Genomic DNA, 21,507 nt, shown 5'->3' with positions numbered 1-21,507 from the left:
TTTCTTGTGGCTTTAAAAACCCAAGACTTTCATTTTAAGTGAAACTAATAATGCAAACTGAATTATTTTTGATTCACATATGTTTGGCTGCCCATTTGTGCCTACCTGCATCTCAGATCTACGGATGAGGATTTTTCCCGGTGAATATCTTGCAGTCCCTTAGGATGGATTTCATCCAGGATGTGAGATTTATTTCTTCCGCTCCACTTTAAATAGTGCTAGGCTTTGTATTTCTACATAGAAATAAAAGTCAGGCTTCTGTTATTACAAATTGAAGTTTAACCCAGTTAGACGTATTTGCTTTCAGGGTAAATATGCCACAGGAATTCAGATTCCCAGAATCATAACTGGTATTTCATGTGTAAGTATATAACATGCTAAAGTAAGATCACAAATGTTGGCCATTTAGACTTTGCTCCACATGGGGTATAACAGTCTCCCTGTGATACTGGATACTTTGTTCAACTGATAGAGGTATTTGCTGTCAGTCTTTACAGGGTATGCTTCAAAGCCTTAACTGCACTAATGAGCCTTAATGGCCCCTGACCAGCCTCACCTGGGGCCTCCAGCCACACGCCTTGCCTACGGCCCCGGGAACCCCATTTCAGCTCAGCCCTGGGCCTTCAGTTGTTTTCTGAGCTCCCTCTCAGGGCTTGGTGAGGGCCAGCTATTTTCTGAGGGAAGGGTACTGTGACTGACTGTGAGGGCAAGGGCCTTATAAGCAGCAGAGGCCCAGAGAGTTTCACTTTCTGAAGAGGAAAGGAAGGAAGAACCTGAGAACCATGGATGGTGCTCCAGGCTCTGGAGGGAAGTGTGCTCTAATAATTCAAAACTTTTTCCTTGTCCTTCAAATAGTGACCTTATCTGCTATGCTATGGTTGTCCCTCTCTACTTCTGACTCACTGTTCTAGGTCCTTTCTCTTTCCTTTGTCAGGCCTGTTGTGTGACCAAATACACAGTCCCACAGTAAGCCAAACTTGCTGCATGCCAGTTACTTTGTGGTAATTTTGGATGTCAGTCACTGGGCAAAAAATGGGTTAGAAAAGGAAAGTTGTTGCTATCCTATTTAGTAGGTGTTCCAGGGCTTTTATAACTGATGCATCTGGTTGGTTCCAGTTTCTGTATTAAAAACAGAAGCACAGTAGTATTTAATCCATAATCGAGCCATCACTATGCAGGAGTAATCAGAGTTTCTGTTCACCACATTCCTCCAAACCTTGTGTGTATGTAAGTCAGCTATAAAATTGTATATAAGTTTTTGAATAGTTACTGTTGTCAGTCAGTGAGAAAATCAGGAGTGCTTCTGGTGGTTTTTGAATTGGACTCTCAAATCATGTTTGCTTTGTGAGGTGTGAAGAAATGAAAATTATAAAGTAGTTATGAAATTTTATATATATATATAAAATTATACATAATATATGTAATTACCCAAGATGTACCGGTGGCAGAACCACTTTTTAGTTTCCTTTTTCATACATTCAACCCAAAACAGGCCTTCTTGGAAGCAGGATAGTGAATTAGGTGAGCAGCATAGCTGCTCGTACGAGTCTTCTGACTACTTTTTATACCTATTTCCGGTTTTTGTTTTCCTGGAAGAAGTAAAAAACAGCATTTTGTATTCTGGGGTCAAAAAGCTATTCCGGGACCAAAATGAATTTAAATGGAGATCAATAATGAGGATAGTGATTTATGAATTAAATTAGAATCTCACTTAGGGATGCATCTTCCTATGTTGAGGTGCTAACTTGAAAAGTTTTAAATCGTTTTATTGATACATCTTTGTCATATGAAACATAACATGACAGTTAATTACTAATCGTATTGTTCTACCATTTTCAAATATAAATTATATTTGACTGCAGAGCAGCAGAAGAATGTAATCTGGATGATCAGTTTAACTGTGCCCTCATGTATTTTAAAAAAAAATCCCACTGACCAGAAAAATAGTTGAACTGGGCTCTCTTTTAACTGTGATTTGGGAAAGCTATTTGTAATATGTTAAACAGGTGCAAACCTAGTATTAAACATGTGCGACAGAAACATCTTCTTTATATCTTGGAATCTGGGATGTGTGGATCTTCTAATAATCGCTAATCTTACTTTGTATATGACCCAAAGATTTTTATGTGTAGGTATAGATAATGGTGGATAGACGGACTTAGGTTTCAGTTGAGATCATGAGATAAATGGAGTGAGTTTGATCCATATGGGTCACACCTTACTTAAATTATACTCGTGTTTAAATCATGCAGGGTGTTAAGAATTTTATATGTGTTATGAAAGCCTACCTGAAATTTGTTTCAGCCATTTAAAGCTAATTTGCCTTAAATGGTGGCAAAGATTTGGTAATAACCATATCCAGAACTGCACCTTTTCCCATTTAACAGTTCTGATGATGTTGACTTAGAGGCACTTTTAAAGATTTACTGACATTGACTGATCAGCTATCAAAGAATGTTTTTGACATCTGAGTCACTGTTATAAATTACAGATGTGACAGGACAAAGTGCTTTTATGTTAACCAAGCAATGACAAAATGCTTTGGTACCACAGAAGATGGAGAAGAGCTCAAAAATTACTTTTTTGAGTATACTATCTGTATAGTATTCTTGTATATTTTATACAACTATACAATTATACTATACTATCTGTATAGTAGAGCGATAAGACAGATAATGTATTGTAAGTACTTTTAAAACCTTTTGCATTTTTCTTAATTTGATTTCTATTTTCAGTCAGTTTTCTTCTTTTTCTGAGGAAACAAAGTGCTAGGAAATTGCTCTAGCCCTTTGTGTTCTCTTGGTTATCCTAATAAGCTTGTCAATTTTATCAAAATTTTACATGTAATTAAGTTCCTACACTTTTTTCTCAAGTTGATCACCATGTAGAGGAGACACTATAACCATATTAACTGAGTTAAACTTAAGTGTGAGTACATGTCTTATCAGATACCAGACAATTGACAAAGGCACGTCCTTACGCCCTAGTCACAGAAAGTTTCGGTCACAAGCAGCAGCATCTTGGACACTAATGACAGTGAATGAAGAAATAATACTTAGTCATTCCTGTGTACAAGGCTCTGTTTGTTACCTTTTCTTATTAATGTTCTCCCTGGGGTAAACTTCTCTTCCCTGCTTAGCATCTCCCAGCAACTGTGACCATCTTCCTTTTCCTTCCTGGCCTTTTCCTTCTACGCTGGGTTTCTTGGTCAGTTTTCATTTCCTCTCACTCCTGGAGTGAAGATTTTTTTCTGCCTCCAGAGATTTAGAGTCTCTTCTTTTCTTCCAGCAATTAAAGGGTTTGGGTTCTCTGTCCCAAGGTCTTCTCTTCTTACATATTCTCACTCCTCCTTCTCCAGACTGCCTGCAGGCCTTCTTCTTCTGCCCTTATGGTTTTTCTCTTGGAGTGTTTATTCTTAACAGTGTTTTATTTCTTTTTGTCCCTCGCCGAGGATTTCCCTTTTACCCTCAAGATTTTCCTTTTTTCCTTTTGCTCTGCCCTTAGCTGACACCAGATAATCCTGGTTCCCAATTCCGATAGTCCCGTGGGAACCCTTTTTCAAACGCACCACTAGTGAAGTGGAAGCTTCTTGCATGAGAAGCACGAAAAGTACTGCCAGGAGATGAGATGGGAAAGCTACTGTACCTGCAGTGGGAAGGAGGCAGCCTCTTGTCCCCTCTGGCAGGCTGCCAGCCGTGCGACCTGAGATGGACCCTCAGCCTGCTCCGTGGGGTCTCTTCTACTGGCTGCAGTGACACATCAAAGGGGTGTTGAGCAGCTCGCAGCTCCTCTTACCTGTTCTTCCTCCCTTTTCCTCTTCTACACCTCTCTGACTTCACCCTACTTTGCCTTCTGCTCCTTCCCCTTCCGGATTTGTTTAAACCTGTCCGCTAGCCATTTTCTTCTTGCGTAACACTTTACTGAACCATTCTTCTTTAAAAATCCCATTATCTTAGTAGCTTGCCTTTTTTGTGCCCTTTTTTCTGCCTTTTCTGTCCTTTTATTTAATTTTACATGCAGAAGCCTGGTCTCTTTTGAAGAGAGGGAACAGCTTGCAGATGAAAAAAAATGACCTGTAATCTTGTGAGTTTTCTTCTGGCCCCTTTGCAATGCCTTTAAGTGTAACTGAGGGGAGCTGACTAGTGTGGGTGAGGTGGGTGGACCGGATCCTGGGCACCGCTCCCGGGCTCAGCTGTGGTCGTGTGCCCCTCAGCTGGAAGCACTGCTCCGTTCTGCTCTCAGCACAACAGCAAAAATTGAACAACGCTTTCTTCCTCGCTTTATTGGTCCGTCTGGATTTAGAGAGGATTGACAAAATAACGGAGTTTATGAAAGGTGCCAACACCGTCCTTTCTGATGACCCCTGCAATCCTTTGCCAGCCCAAGAGGGTAACATGATTTAATCTGCGGACGATCTCTATGACAGAACCTCAACAACGCCTGTGCTGCTGCCTGTGTGTCTGGCTCGGCGTCTCCTGTGGGGAATTTGTAGCATCCAGCCGCTGGCATCTTCTGGCGGAAGCTCAACCATTTGAAGAGGAGGGGAGGGGAAAAAAAAATCCCAGTCAGGGTGTTTGTGCATGCTGTTCTCTGGCTCCTCGCCTAGGTGTTCTGCTGAAGGACTGGGACATCTGGGTGGCAGGGAGAGCTTGCTCTGCCTGGGGCTGAAGTTCCGTCAGCGCTGGGGGGGGGTGAAAGCGCGCAGGGGAGGCCAGCGGCAGGGACGGGATTGCGCTACCCGGAGCGTACGCAGGCAGACTCGATTAAAATATTTCAAGCCTAATGGCCTCTGGCATAAACAAGATTCATCAGTCCGGGACTTGCAATGGATCTAAAGCCGCTGGCAACAGCTCAGCGAAGGAATGCAGCCAGGAAATGCACATGAAAATGTGCAAGAAGATTGCCCAGCTGACTAAGGTAAGTCTCGCCGTTGCAGCCTTCCCAGGGAGGTTGAGGCTGCCCTGGCCGGGGGATGGCCCCTGTCTGAGAGGAGGGAAGGGAAACCGGCCCTCTCTTACGAGGCTACTCCTGAGAACATCGGTGTGCACAAACTTCCTTTCAAACAGTTCCCCCGCGGGTGCTGCAGACCGACCTGGGCGAGTTGCCTTCGTGGCTGCCGATCGACGTCTCGCACTTAACAGCTCTAATTAGCGGGCAACAATAGCGACAAGAGCTCAAGCTCTGCGAAGGCACAGGGTTTGTCTGCGTGCTGCTCGAAGGGATTGGTGGTGTTTGCTTTTTTTCCTGAATTACAAAGACAGCAATTCATTTGCGTGTTATAGGTTCTCGAGTAATATTGTTGCAAAGTTGCAGCCGAACTGTGGTACTAAAGTACAATATTACTTGTTGTTTTGTACATAATTGTTCCTGATGTACGTAAACAGAAATACTTAAATGACCTTCCTAAAAGACAGGACTTGGAAGAGAGGCAGGACTAAATTACGTAGTATATTGTAGTAGAACTTTTAGTCAATACCAAGCTATACTACTAAATATTTTGAACATTTTCCACACCATATTAAGAAATAAGAGAAAATCAGTAGGAGGTGGCGGTTATCTTTTAAGCTATTTTTATGCTGCCACCCAGGTTAATGAGAAAAAAGCTATTTCCTACCGTGATTTGCTAATCCAGATTTTACGTGTTCTGTAACCTCACTGCAGTTGGTAAAGACATTTTAGCAATAAAAAAACACTGACTACAAATACAGGTCAAACAATAAGAAATGAAGAAGATGTTCAAGTTAGAATGGCTTATTAGTTACAGTGCTATTATTCCCATCTAATGATGACTGTACGTGATAATACATATCTTGTGTTTGAATACATACACAAGTGCTGCCTGTATTTACATATATACTTGCTGTGTTATACTTACTGTGAGATACCAATACTTAGTTTACCAGTGCTTTGATTGTATGTTTGTATAATAGGATTTGTACACAATCCTTACTTGTTGCCCATGAATGCACACGTTACTCTTCAAGGTACATTTTAATTCTGTTGTAATTGAAATAAATCTTTTTTTTTGAACACAGATAGGTTTGAGCAATGAAGTCTGTAAAAATTGCTAAACAGTTTCTGTTTATTGGTAACATTCCTGATTCCTCAACCACAGTGAAATGTACATGAAAGGTGACTGTAAATTAGATTAAGATGACCTGAGTTGTTCCCTTGTTTTCTGTCTGGTACTCGCTTGCCATCTTTGTTTGATTTTGCACACTAAGTAAAATTTGTCCATAAGTATCACTCAACAAAATCACAGTATTACCTTGTGTAATAGAAAAGCGATAGCTGGGTCTCTTAATTGATAGCTTATACTTCACAGTAACAACAGTTGAGGAATCACCAGCTCCCTCTTTCTGGGTGATCCATTTCTCAGCAGCAGACTTAGAGCATATTGATAAGATCTGTGCAAAGAAACACTTGTTCAAAATTTTCAACTCTCAAGTTAAACTCATTTTCTGTAGAGATTTCTGTGCCCTTTTATATGAAGTGATTCTTTTCACAGTCTCTCTTAATGTCAACTAAATTTTGAGGAAAAAATATCTTAATTTCTGAAAACTCTTAAATTACATTATAAAGCTTGTCTTTGGGTTGGGGAAGGAAGTTCTGCTATGTTAGCAGCAAAAGGGGGAAAAAAGTCACCCCAGTGCAAAGGATCATGGCAAAATTTTATTACAGTGTTTTTTTCAGATGCTTTTTCTAAATTTCTACTATTAAAATGTGGGTGAGGTGATTACTTTTAGTAGAATGTCCCCTCTGGATACTTTTCCATCATCTGAAATAAAGATGATTTATACCTGAAATTCAAAAAAGTACTTCTGAAAAGCAAGTAATTCTGGTATGGAATGTGGCCTTTAAGAACCAATTTTCTCTGCAATAGCACTACACTTGTAGAGAACTCATGGCAGAATTGGAATTTTAATCATACGCTTTCCCTTCTGAATTCTGGGTAGACTAATGCTGTACAAACAGCAAACATCTGAGAAGCAAAATCTGAGACCAGATTAGCTGAAAAGTGGCTATATGGAAAATCTGTTATAATCATTTTTGGCCCAGGAACTTTGAGAGCTCCCTTTCGAATCACTGTTTGCTTGGCTACATTACGGTCGGGATAATTATAAGAAAATCCCTCCTGGCTTTAGGTTGTCTGTAGTGCTTTCTTTTCCTCTTGCTAACCTCGTATGCAATACTGCTGTCTGTTATACAGCTGCAACTTCTGTCCCAGTGATGTTAGATTTTCATTGCTGGGGAGATAATGATCTAATTCGTGATCCACTCCACATGGTGCCAAGAAAAATGAATACAAAATGTTTAAATTAGGTGTAGGATACAGAGCTTGACTTACATTCTGTTTCTTTGTTACATGTCAGTAGTGGCCACTTCCTACTCTCAACGGCAAAGGAGGAGTGTGCAAAGGCATCAACAGCAAAACCAAACTGGGTGAGGTGATCGAGTTTCTATGGTTGCATGAAGTGTTGATGACATTATAAGACATGGGCTGGTACAGAGAATCCCCGTAGGTAACTGGGACACAGAGATCCTGAAAACAGGTCCCATTCTACTGCCCTGCTATTTCTGCTTTTGGAGAGGTGGAATATAATAAGTTTTCTTTCGTTCAGTCATGCATTTTTCTGTTCTGCACCTTTTTGGATGTAGCAGCAAAAATGCAAACCTTTAGAAACGTTTAGTTTGCTTTGGGCAGCAAACTGCTGCTTTTTGTAGCTCATTTATCAGTATTTTTAGGTGACTGGCCCTTCTCATGCAGATTGGCTTTTTCCACTGTTGACATGTAGAACATAGATTGTTTTTCCACACTGAGCTATCACAATGAGCGAAAGCGATGAGCATATTTGTAAGCCAAATCAGGCTCCCTGTTCTGCTCTGCCCTCCCTCTCCCCCCAAAGTAAGGTGGCCTTTGTGTTTCAAGGCAGAAGTGGCTATAGATCCTTGTTTACCACTGGACATCTGTCTGCTCACATGTGAAGTACACTAATGAAAACATGGCAGGGTTTTATTATTAATTGTACAGTTTAGGCTTTGCTTTTACAGCCTCAGCTCACACTGCTAAATGAATATGTGAGACAACCAGGTTTTGTGTGGGGAAAAATAAAAAGTAAAAGGGTGTATTAAAAAGTGCAAGCTGAAATTTTTTGTTCCCGTGGATGAAGACAGAAGTTTCAAAAGCCCTGGTAAGTTTAGTGAGTTTCAATGAGCTGTCTAGCCCTCCTGAATTTTGACCTTAAAATCAGGTAACATTGCAGCTATTTCCAGATGAGCTGTGCTTTGATTTATGAACTTAAAGGAATTAAAACAGAAACATTCTGCTTGCAAATGGGAATGTCCATCTGTAGTTGTCATTGACATATACAAATCACACATTTAGTCGGTAGGTACCTTTCTGCAACACTAGTGCATTCAGATTAATAGGGACTTGAAGTTAGTGCATAGTAGAATGCACGGCTTTGTAGCAGTAATTAAGTTTAGACTTCCCTATCAGATGTCAGACCCTTGACATGCTGGTTTGTGCTTGCCAGTTCTTTGTATTTCTGTTTAGCAGTATCATGGGCTTTAAAATGCACGGTGACACTTATGACATTTCGGATGTCACTCCCTGCTGCCTCAAGCAACGGATTTCTAACATCCGTTGGCTATTACAGGATTTTCATGTGCTTATGGATTCCCAGGACAATCCTTTTTACTTGAGATAGGATGAGAAATGCAAATGAACTCTTGAACAGGAGTGCTGAGGAGAGTGGATCAGCTTTCACTGAAAAGGCAGTTCTGGCAGGGCTGTCAATAACTAGATACACTGCAAATATCCATGTTATTTAGGCTTCTTTTCAGACCTCTGCCAGTGGGGCTCAAACCAAACCTGCAGTTCTGGAACCAAACCTCATGCAAATAACTAGATTAGTGATGTTACCTGGTGATCAGAGAGCTACCTAGGCCATGAAACAGTTCTATGTCCTTCTTAGAGACAAAATCCTGGATATCAGTGGAGGAATGGTTTTAATTAGAGTAGATAGTTACCCTCAAACTCATTTTCCTTAGGGGTTCATCTGACTCAATATTGGGAATTTGGGAACCTTGTTGTAAGAAGCATGTTTTAAATTGCAGTATTTCTGGTCAAGTAGATTGTTAGTCAAAAAATCAGTCTGCAAAGAATTTTGTGTATGTATGTTGGATACTGTGAGTCTTAGAGTAAGAGAGTGCCAGTGCAGGCAGAAGTTAATTACTGGTAAAACACAATCAAGAACCTTTTTTTTCCCTTCAGGGGAAAGAAATGTCAAAAGGGAGCAAGTGTGTTCCTATTCTAGAAGCAGCAGCATAGGCAGATGTTCCTTAATGACTCTTATGTGAAGCAGCTGAAAATGTTACACACTCCGACTGCTTATCACCACCAGTCACCAGGAGGTTTATTGCCCCTCGGCTCAGTCAGCAGGATAGAAAATATGAACATTATTTAATAAGCTTAAGTGGAAAATCAACCAGATAAGCAAAACCCTCTTTCATGACTTATTTAAGGACGGATGTCTGACTTCTGCACTGAATCGTATGAGAGATATGCTCCTATTCAGTTCTGTTAGTTTCTCTCTGTGGGTGCAAATTTACTGAAGGATTAGCAAGTGCCCTGGTATGTATGTGAGCCAGTGTTTTGCAGCATGGCTGTATGTTAGATCTTTTAACCTTTCCTGTTTTATTTGATATTTTAAAAAATGGCTAATAGGTTTAGGAATGTAATACAATTAAATTCTAATGGCTTACTCTGGAAGCACCTATCAGCTGAGCAACTGTAATGGCACTCCTGTTGTCTACTCATGTTTCTAGTTGAAATATGTTGCCTTTTTCACATAGTTTAAGCTAAGTTTATTGACCTTATTTACTGTGATGTGTTGACAGTACTCAATAACCACTGCTTACAGTGGCTCAGCTGATGTGCAGTTAGTTGTTATGCTACCAGAGCTCTCCTGAGTGCTTGAGGCTTTTTGATCTCAGTTCTCTAGAGAGGTATTCAGTATTCTACAGAAATGAAGCAAAATGGAACAGCATAAAAACTAGGATCACGCTTTTGGAGCGACAATATTTTTCCTTTAGGCAAGGAATTTGAAAACTGGTTTCCATGTAGGCAAAAAGAGAGAATCTTTTTATAAAGCTGCTTAAATTATGTACTAACAAGACTAACAAAGCCAGCTGGCAATATCCCCATTTGTTTTCATTATTTTTATGTACAATTTTCTATCAGGATTTCAAAGCTAGCATTGTTTTTGCCTACCATCTGACAAAAATATGCAGACTAAGATTTCTTAACTTTCTTTCTTACAGAACTAAAAGGGAAATCCTGGATCATAAAATCCATGTGCAATCTCATATAAATATGTTGATTGCCTAGTCAAAAGCAGTATTAAAGCCACTATTTCTATTAGGAAGAAACCCACAATCTAGAAATTGTCATTTAAATTAATTCAAGGTATAAGAATGACATGTAGATATTGGAATTACCTGCTTACCATACAAATTTGTCACTGATTATACCAAATTTGCAGAAAATCTGACAGCCTTGCTAATAGACAATTCAAAGCTACTTTATAATGGAAACTACATACTAAATTCAAATCACTTTTTCAAGGAACTGTAGTTAATATTTGTATACAAAATGTGCATTTTATTAATATGCGCATTACAGGCAATAGGTAATAAGATATCTAGTGATTCATTAATTGCACAAAATAAAATTTCAAGCTTATAATTTTTTTCATGTTCTGTCTTTTCTTCATGGGTAGTGTATAAAAGTACCCTTTTCAGTGACATTATAACTGTACCCTTATCATTTTCTTTAACCAGTATGTAGATGCCAGTATTTTACAACTGAGAAAATTACACCCAAGTTAGAAGTCAATGCCAATTTAGCTTAAGACATTCTCACTTAAGTATCTCAAGCTGTGTATTTAGGCTTTTGAGCACTTCAGCTTTGTGTATGGTATGTAAAATACTTTTTTCCATAAAGTATCTTGTTTGTTTTTCCCCAATGTCACGTCTTCATTAGGTAAAATAGTATTTATGTTTTATTAAAACAGCTGTTACACTGAGGTAGAACTACCTTTGTTGCCACCTCCACAGACAGATCTTAAACACATTAGCTATCTCACTGTAACAGTTCACTTGTTTTTCCTGCCCATACACAACTGGACTGTCTCTATGTGGTGCTGAACACCACTTAAGCTGTGCTTTTAGCAGGAACAGATAGGCATGTGAGGTTTTCTTGCTTGTGCTTAAAGCCATCGGGGAGTGTGTGAATGTAATTAGTCCAGTATAAAGACTGGGTTAATTTATCCTGCCTCCCAGTGGGGCACAGTAACTCGGGCTTGGGTGTGCCAGTTAAGACTTGGGATTTTACTTAATGTATATTCACTTGTCTTCCAAAGGACTTGGAGACAGCAGAACACAAATAACCCTTTACTGAGGAAATACTGCCTTTATTTCATAAAAAAACTATGAACTGACTGTTTTCAAAGAGGGATTTTTTTCTTTAGTTAATGACCTTGGTGAAATTCATCTGAAGTAAGACTGTACCTTTTTAACGTAGTTGTCATTCAGAACTTTGCATGACTTGACCTTTAGGCACTTAAACACTGTTTTAACTTAAAACGGGTTACTACCTGAGAAGTCTTCTGTTTTAATCATCTTTGGAAGCACTGCATTTGGTTGTGACTATGCACTGACATTTAGAGGGTTATGTAAGAGCTAACTCTAGATGTAAATGTGAGATTACAGTTAAATATTTTGCTGGTTTCATTCAGGAGCAGAGAACTACTGGAATTTGATAACCAGACTGTTAAGAACTATAGCTAGTACTTTAAAATTTTTTCACAGTGTTTAAATGTTTTTACTAAGATGCTGATATACCTTAGTATTTCATAAACATAATGAATTGTCTCAAAACTACAGGACATTGCAATGCAACTACAGCGCATTGCCACTACACTCTTGGCAAGTCACCTTACAGTCCTTGTCCCCTGATTTTTGAGATGAGGAGTGTGTATTGTAGAGCGGTACAGCGCCCTGCCCACTTGTGCACCCAGATGTGTCAGTGCAGTCAGGGTGTGGCTGGGGAGTATAGTCAAGTGGGAGTAGTGACAAGTGCCTCTTGGTTGTCCAGTGCAGTCATTGTTCACAATAGAAACATGATGCTGTCAGAGACTTGTGGGGCTTAAGGCTTTAAATTTTAATGCTTAAAAATTAAAAATTAAAGCATAATTAAAAGTTAGTGTAAGCATTAATATTTGGGCTAGCCTATTATCATATAATCATAAAATCACAGAATGGTTTGGGTTGGAAGGGACCCTTAAAGATCATCTAATCTAGTCCAACCTTCCTGCAATGAGCGGAGACATCTTCAACTAGATCAGGTCACTCAGAGACCTGTTCTGTTTATTCAAACCAATTTAAATTTCCCAGTTTCCACTTTTTCTGATGAGAAGTGGTGGTTACATTTTTCTTGGGTTTGTGATCATCAATGCAATCCCAGGAGGTGTCCAGCATATGCTTAGTATGCATATGCTTAATAATAATGTCTTCCTGAAATGAGAATGTGAATGGTGGCTGTATTCAGTGTAGCTCCATTTTACTATTACGAGTATTTGGGTAAAAATTACATGGGTGCATGAGTAATAGTGTAGTATTATGTTGTGCATTATTATGTAGCCCTTTAACTGCACAATAATATGTTGATTCTGACTTGTATGATACTACTTTGAAAGGGAGGAGAGAAACTGAAAGAAAAATATCTTTTAAAAAACACTGTATGCTGAGGTCCATCTGAGCCAGTAGCTTGTCTCTGATGGTGCCCAGAGAGTTATAGGAATATGGCATTCTTCTAGTGCACTTGCGTAAAGTATTCTCCCTGCCTCCTGCGAGTTTCCAGAGACTGCCAAAGTATCTTTGTACTTAATAGCCCTGACTGGATTTTTCTTCAATAAATTTGTCCAATCATTTTTTGAATCCATATGACCTTTTATTGTTACAGACTACTGTGACAGGACGTCTGGACTTAGTTGAATATAACATGATATACTATCTTCGATTTATTTTAACCTGCCACCTTCTAGCTGTTTTGTAGTTTGTATATTAAAAAAGATGATGAGCAATCATTTGGCATTTACCTTCTCCATTATACTTTTGACTGTAGAGATGGCAAGGATGAGGTTCTGTTTGAGATTAGGATACTTTAATTTAGCATTCTTCATCTGTACTGTACATCCAAGCTGCCAATGAAATCAGTGAAACCTAGAGAGTAATTCAGTAGACCAACCATTAGGGACTGAACTAAATTTCATGAACTGTCTAAAACTAATGTCATTTGAGATTTGAGCATAATCTGCCTAGTTCCAGAAAACCATAGTTATCCTGCAAAGCCTGTGACATATTTGTCAACTCCTGTGTGGATGTTTCTGTTGCCTGTGGCATCTTAAATGGCACCAGATCTCTGAGATTAGGCAAGCGAGTCGGGACATTGGTGTCCGCCTCGGTGGGCTGAATTGCTCTCAGGTCTCTGTTATCTTCACTGACTGGATCTCTGGTGATAGACTATAATGGGAGTTTACACAAACGTCATACCAGTGAACACCTAAATTCCAGTATTTTAATCTCTAACAAAGTTATCTTGTGTTTGCTCCTTAGCCGTGTCTCTTTCAGAGTTGGAGGCATGCTTTATTGTGTTACTTCTTGAGTGGAAGCTTTTATCATGATTAATTTTTTTTTTTTGTTGCTTTTTAATATACCTTTTGTTCAGTTCAATTAGACTCTGCTTAAGGCGAGGGGGGCGTAACTGCATACTGTATGCAAGATGTGGGTGAATCATAGACTTCTGATTGTGATATAGAAAGTTTTTTTCATTTGTTCTGCATTTGTTGCTTAGGAGTCCCGTTATCCAACTGGCTGACTGCTGTATTCATTGCATATTTTATAGTTCCAACATTTCTTTCGTAAGCAATTTCAGATTCTGTCAGTGTGTATGAAAAATTTAGATTTTCTCCTTTAAAGTACATTATATCACATTTATCTGTGTAGAACTTTATCTGTCTTTTTACTACTGTGTTTGTGAGGTCCTTCTGCAACTCCTGTAGTCAACTATCACTTTTGATAGTAATTTATTTTCAAAATTTTAATGAATGTATTCAGTAGGATAGCTGCTTGTACAGCGCTCTAGAGACTCTACTCATGATCTGTATTCTGAAACTGACTATTCTCTCTGAGTAGAGAATATATTTAGCCATAACAAAATAAGAGTACGGACTGCACATTATTAGGATGAGAAAACTGCAAGGCAATTGAAATCTCCACAGCCCCTGAAATACTGTGCTTTTCTGTTTTAAAAGTGTATGCATAATAAACTGGGAAGAAAAAAGCGTCAACCCTTTAACACACTTTTACATGTGTTCCCATGGTTGAATTTGCTTACAGGAGCAAAGAACTCAAATTTTGGTGCCTGCAGTAGCAGAAACTGGTATTATTAATTCATGGATACCCGAGGGTTTTGATGGTTTCTTTTCTTAATTAGCAAAGTATGTAGAACATATAAAGAAATCTTTTTAAATTTTAAAAATTGCTCTATCAGAATTTCACCTGCAGACTACACTAGAGTAAGAATTTGGTTTGAATCTGTGTAATGCTTTATTCTGAATTAGGAAGAAACAGGCCTTATTTTATCTGTGCTTGTCACAGATCTACATCAAAGGCAAAACCTTCAATAAACAGTGTGTTTTAAGTAAATTATAATATTTATCTCCACAAAAAGGTGTATTTGATTGGGAAAATCTGTTTCACCCTTGGCTGTAATTAAATCAATGATTCTACAGTTTATATTTGCAAGATTTCCAAATTCTACTGTATTTAAAGTAAGGAAATACTTTGAAAAACAGGAATCAAGTGAGAACTTACTTGATGAATTTGTTTACTGCATGTATTGTAAAATTGGACAATACTGCCTTATCATAATCTGTAACAAGAATTTAAAAGATATTTTATAAGGATAAAGTTTCAAATAAGTATCTGGACTCCTCAAAAAAAACCCCAACCATTTGAAAGCACTGAAAGTATGTCTGCAATTTTAGACTCATTAAAGATCTTCAGAAACCTGGGATTTAATGAAACATTTTCACAAAATTGTGTGTTAATTTGGCAATTGAATTCTGTCACCACTGTATTTAGATCTGGTTAATGAGATGCATTACATATTTTTGAAGCACAGTAGAGATCAAACTTCTGGGATATAAACCTATCAATCTCTGCTATAAGTTCTAGATATGTAACGAAAAACAGACAGCTAAATTATCAGTGAATTGCATGGAAATAAGGCCTTTTTATTCCTTCTATTTACACAGAATTGTTGACTTCATTTCTGCACTAAAAATTCACCTGGACTACAGTGACCTTAAAATGGACAGACAGAGAGCATAGATATAAATGCGGCTAGCATCAAACTAATCTTCTCTTTCTTGCATGTTGTCTGTCTGAAAGAGCTTCGTAAGATGGATTTGAACTCATCCAAGATTGTAAAAGCCAAAAATTTATTGGTTTTTGAGATCTTAAGGAGTTATGCAAGAGTTGCACCGAGACACAGATTACAAAAGGTAAACAGGAAGGGCTCTCATATGAAACAGTTTGGCCCTTCTGCTTGTCTGCATATGTGTGTGTGCGTTGATTTACTTTGTCAGTGATTTAGCATAATCTTTTAGTGTTTTCATCTAGTTCTGTTGTTTTAAATAGACAGAAATTTTGCCTAATTTAACTTATACTGAAAAATGATGTGGTCTTCTCTGACAGCATTTGAGTACGGGTTAACTTGATAAAGATGCTTAGGATGAATTTGATTCATCTCAGGGAGAACAAAGAGACAGAAATATATTTAATGTAAATGTCATGCTGACTGATTTTATTTATTCTAGTTTTTAGTTGCATACAAAATCTACAAAAAATAATAGTGCTTTTTGAGACATAACTTTTGCAGAATTATTTCAAAGTTATGTAGAAAAGGGTTTTGACAGAGAAGATAGAACATGACTTAGAAACTGTAAACAAAAGGTTTATTACATGTTGTAGGGAGGCAGATGCTACAAAGATCTGGTTTAAAGCTTGCAATATTTCACATATTAATTAATGATCCAGAAGTAAAAATAAATAACATATTAAAATTAACAGATTATACTAATTCAAAGGGAATCATAAACACCTAAACAAGAAGGAAAGAAAAAAGGAATGTAGATGGAAGACATAATGAACTGCATTCTCTTTGGAAAAACGTTTGTTGTCCCAAAATCCTGTGTAAAAGCAGATGTGCATAGTGTCTGAATGCCCAATATCTGTTTTAGTTTGTAAAGCGCTGGGAAAACAACATGAAGTGGACATACAGAAAGAAAGACAATATGAAGTGAGACATTAGTGCAGGATAGAGAGAAACCTCAGAGAACAGAGGAACAGGAAAATGATTCAGTTTCAGCCTCTGAGATTTAAAACTTGTCTCTTCCCTCTGTATGGGACTCTGTCTCAGCTCTACAGAAGAGGGAGGAGCTAGGAAGTTGGGTATGCAGAAGAAACAATAACAAAACAACCAAACATCTGAAGCAATTTGCTTCCATTATGTGATTTAGACACCTGTATTGGAAAGGGAAACATTGTCCTTTGGAGGCACCTGTCTTTCTCCATTAACTAACCGAGATCAGATGTGTGATGATGAAATGGATGATGTTAGGTGAGATCAATCCTGTCTCTTATATGCAGGAAACATCCTTCTGAAAATTAAACGTGTAGGGTTTTTCTCATCCTTTCCTTGCAACAATTACTAGTGGCCTCCTCTGACCTCCTTCTATGATAGCTGTGTTTCAGAACAACCAGTTTCTCTCAAAATTTCCGTGTCAGGACTGGAGGAATCTTTAATATTTCCATGACTGTCTAGGAAGAGCTATTTCTTGAGATGCTGAGGAGACACTGCTTAAACCAGAGTCATAGCAGGTGGATTTGTGACCAGTGTAGAGAGAAGGGATCAAAGCTGAGTAGATTTTACAGAACAGTTTCAGAAGAAATTTCAGTAATAAACTGCGTATGAGTTTCCCAGCAGATGAGTCTCTGTCTAGAATTAACATTTGTGATTCTACAGTATATATTTGCTTTGCTGAAATTTTTGGGATGCAGTATTGGTGCCTTTTTTAGCACCTGCTCTGCTTGTGGAAACATTATTGCAATATAGTTTTACTTTCCTGATTCTTAAGTTGCCTGGCAGTTATTCTGCTTAGTTTATTAGAAACTATAAAATACAAATGAGGGACAGCTGGATGTCTCTTCAGTAAAATTTAGGCCAGGGCTAATTTTATGTTTGACTGCACTTGAGAGATCGAGTGCAATACACATGCCACTAAACTAAGGTTTTCTGTGTTCCATATTGCACCGCACTAGGCAGAAAAAAAAAAAGTAAAAAATGGGAATGAAGAAATGTGCCTGTGGAATTTCCTTTTATAAAACTGAAACTAAAAGAGGAAAAAAACAAAGGGAGAGGCAGAAAGAGGCAAAAAAAATGCCAAAAGGGATTAGAAACCTGTAGACATTTTATGCTTATAGTTTCTTGACACGTTTTAGTATCTCAGTGTATTTTTGGACTGACTGTAATACATGGTACTGGTAGTGAAAAGGGCAATATGTTAAATTTTAAGAATGTAAGAACAGCTTTCCCTCTTGTAATCTGAATCTCTAGATAAGGAAAACCATGAATACTATGGATCTGTGGGACTTTCAGGAGGGTGACACACTGCATGGTGAACTTCTGCCCAAGAAACAGGAGATCATCTAAACACAAGTTGATTTCATGCAGAGTCATCAGCAAGCTCTGTGCTGCGCTCCCCTCCCACCCCTCCAGGATCTGAAAGGCTTTATTAAAGTGGTTGGAGCAATGGATGAAAGGATTTAGATTGACCCTGCACTAAATGAGAATCTCCTGAAGCAAAATCATTTTTAGGTACAGTAATTGGTATTCATTCTAGTGCAGGACACAAGGGATGCAGCTTTTCTGAAGCCTGAGGAGCTATGGAAACCAGCTTGCGTTGTTGTGGCCAACACAAGTGAGAGCTGATGGAGGTTCCTGAACTTGAGCTAAGGCTATGTCAAGCCAGTTGCATGTGTTTACAGCATGATCCTGGGACTTCTGATCTGCCTTTTTGTAGAACTTGCGTCCTCAAAGCTTATTAGTTTCTGGTTATAGTTTCCAGAGCTAAAAGCAGATGTACTGTTTTCAGCAAGAAGCTGGCCCTGAGCTGTAGCTGGGTTCTCAGCTCTGACTTTGAGTGCATGAATGCCATTGAACATAAGTTGGACCTGAACTATTTGCATTTCTGATTTTGTTAATTTGTTATCTATGCCCACTACACAGGGACAGATAGAAGTATGAGGGCTGAGAAATTTTGGAAAAATATTTTTAGTAACTTGCTGACAGTGAAAGTCTTGAAATAATCTATTTTTATTTTTTTATACATGACAGTCAATACTGTGTTGGTCTGTGCTGATTCAAGGTAATTTTAATATACTGTCAGAGTGACTCGATAAATGATCCATGAACTGTACATACTTCTTGTACTTTATAGCATTTTTTTCTAATGAATGGAATGGTAATAGGCTATGTAATCTGAAAGCTCACAAAAGAAACTTCTGGTATTTCTTCCCACAACTTCATGTTTTGAAAACAGCTATTTTCAGCTGGAGCTGAGCTTTCATTTCAGAGGAAAATAAATTACTTTAGCATGTGTTTTTGCAAGGTGCTGAAGGCACACCTGGAAGACTAAAAAAACAGAAGGCAAATTTAAAACAAAAAGCTTAAAAATATAAAAAAAATTCCTTGTGATTTTAAAGATATTTTTGTAATTTTAGGTTCTGAAACACTTCTGGATGTTTGGAGTGCCAGTTTTTTCAGGCTTCTTATATAAACACATAAATGGGTAATGTTATCAGCAGTTGCTGCAACTATTTGGATGAATAAAATTACTCTTGTGCCTTCACAAAGCCACAGAGGACACAAGGAGAGATATGAGACTTAGTTCATGAGGTCCCTGATCGTATGTTACAAGGGTATCATGTAGTTGAAATCAGCATAGGTGTAATATTGGATCAGCACTGTAGCTAATCATAGCCTAGGCCTGTACTTTAATTGAAAGACATTCTTCCATATTCAGTGTTAGAAAGAACAAAAGATACTTATTAAATCATTAATTAATAAATTGTGGGAGTTGGTTTTATTTTCTAATCTGTGTAGTTACAGTGACAGAGGAGGCTAAGGGATATAGAGCCATTTCTTTCAGTAACTAAACTTACTTTTAATAAATTCTCTGTCCTTTGCTTTAAAAGAGGTGCTTATAAGGCTGACATGTTTAGATACCTCACTCTGCTCTGGTCTGCTTAGGAAGTAAACAAGACAGAATTCATAGAAACAAATTCACCTGCTAGTGAAGAGAAGATACTACTGCTACTAGTGAAAAGGAGACCATGTGGTCACCTGGCCTCAGTGAGCCTCTAGAAAGCTAAATAGCAATCGAAACTTGTCTCGTTCTCTGCTTTGTTTAGGGTGCTGCCAGGAGTACCCCGTTTGGCCCCCCCCTCCAGGGCCTTTTCTCATTCTTGTGTTTTGTTTTTTTTTTTTTCTTTTAGCCCTTTCTCCGTCAGGAAAGATTTGTGCCCACTAGCTTGGACTTGAAGGAAGAACACTTATGATCTTTTGCCTTTCTTTGATTCTTCTTATCATCCTCACTCCTCACCTTCCATACCAAACTGTCTCACTTCTTATTCAGCTAGTAAAGCAACCTACTAGAACCATTTTTTCGTTATGATAGGTTCCCACAAGAGTTTAACACTACTGTAGGAAGATAGAACAGTATTTTTTTGGTTTGAATGCTTTAGCTTTGTCTTCACTGATGAGGTGCAGTTGAATGTTTTCTTTTTTGTTATTTTATGTCACTATAAGGAAAATGAGAAGGGGAATGCCATCTAGATTTAAAGTATTTGGAGGATAAAATAGGACTAATACAATGTGTTCATATTCACTGCAATGTTAATGTTCAAGTGTATTTGTGTAATGGTGTTTTCACCAACCTGTGGTATTACTTGCAGTTGCTGTAAAATTAGTACAATGTTTCCCAATACATTCAATTTTGGAGAACTGTAAGGAGGCAGCAACCATTGGTATTGTACTAGTAACTCAGTAAAGTAGCACGCTCTTCATTTGAAAGCAGTTCTGTCTGTATTGTCAAACTGATCAATTTTAGAGCTGCTTTTAAAAATCTGTTTATCAACCCAACTGTTAAGAGGTTCATACCACATTAGCCAGCAGTATGTACACTCACAAAGTACAGATGCTGAAATAATTTTTCAGTATTTTTCCTTCCAGCACATAAAGTCCCAGATTCATCTCACATAACTCCAGTCTTTTAAATGAGGTATCTGGAATAGGAATATATTAGCTATATTCAGTAAGGAGTGAAAGGCATGTGTGAGGGGATTAAATTTCATAAAGTACAGAGCAGCAGCCCTCTAAAAATTAAATCTGTTAAGAAGTTTAGAGATACTGAGGAATCAGTTTCAGTACTCGAAGATTAAATTTAAGGGCATGCATTTTCAAGTCAAAATTACTCATTGTGGCGCCAGCCACTATAGAACAGAATTGTAGGAATAATAGAGCAGGGAGGCCAGTTTCTTCCATTCTTTTAGATAACTCCCTTAAGAAGTTGATGATCATCTAATGCTCAGTGGAATCCGGGAAATTTCTGTGATAGAGTCAGACTTTAGAGGAACCCATATTCCACCATCAGCCTGAACACAACATAATATGAGACAGGCAGCGCTGATTTACTAGACAGATTAATCATTAGGAGTGGAAGTCTTTGAGTCACGAAGGCTGGATGTTCATCTCTGGGGGAATGAAACATAGAAATGTGATCATCAACAGCTGACCTAGTTAACTGAAGAGTTGCCCAGACTAATTACTGGTCATTCTAAACTTGTGGACAAAATTGATCTTCTCCTTGCAGTTTGTATGTCTGTCTCCTGAACAGTTAAGAAAGGTTCATAGAATGATTTTAGTTAGTGGGGAGAAGGAATCTGCTTGGTATCCTGCAATTATTTCTGTTTCAAAGGAAAAATGTTTTAAAAATAACAGAGAAGAATTAGCAGCATGTAACCTAAGGCCCAAAAATATACATATCTAAATGTAGACAATGAGTTCATGTCTGCTTGTCTTCTGAAATATGATGCTGTTACTGTCTTTTGTCACATATTTATCCAGAAATGTGTTCAGACGATGTTTAGCATTTGTGACTTTTTAAGATTTCTGTACTTAATTCATTACTGACGGGGAGAAAGCTGAATACACACAAGGTGTATGTGTGAAAATTTAAATTCTGAAATTGAGTATGTTGTTCATGTACAGATAGCACAAAGAATGGTTAGATGTAGCTAAGCAAATTCAGTAATTCT

The 21,507-nt window shown here is 38.1% G+C and overlaps 1 protein-coding gene across 2 annotated transcripts in view; it reads left to right on the top strand.

The window, feature by feature from the left end:
- The first annotated feature begins 4,693 nt into the window (after positions 1–4,693).
- FAM184B (family with sequence similarity 184 member B) overlaps positions 4,694–21,507 on the top strand; it is a 47,887-nt gene continuing 31,073 nt past the window's right edge. For both annotated transcript variants that reach the window (XM_075420603.1, XM_009934352.2), the window contains exon 1: positions 4,694–4,917. In XM_075420603.1, coding sequence (XP_075276718.1) covers positions 4,783–4,917 — 135 coding nt within the window. In that variant the 5' untranslated portion in view covers positions 4,694–4,782. The remainder of the gene's footprint in view (positions 4,918–21,507) is intronic.

Source organism: Opisthocomus hoazin, chromosome 5 (genome assembly GCF_030867145.1).
Source record: "Opisthocomus hoazin isolate bOpiHoa1 chromosome 5, bOpiHoa1.hap1, whole genome shotgun sequence".
NCBI lineage: Eukaryota > Metazoa > Chordata > Aves > Opisthocomiformes > Opisthocomidae > Opisthocomus > Opisthocomus hoazin.
Note: the sequence above shows the minus strand (reverse complement) of the source record. Positions and strands in the feature narration are given on the sequence as shown.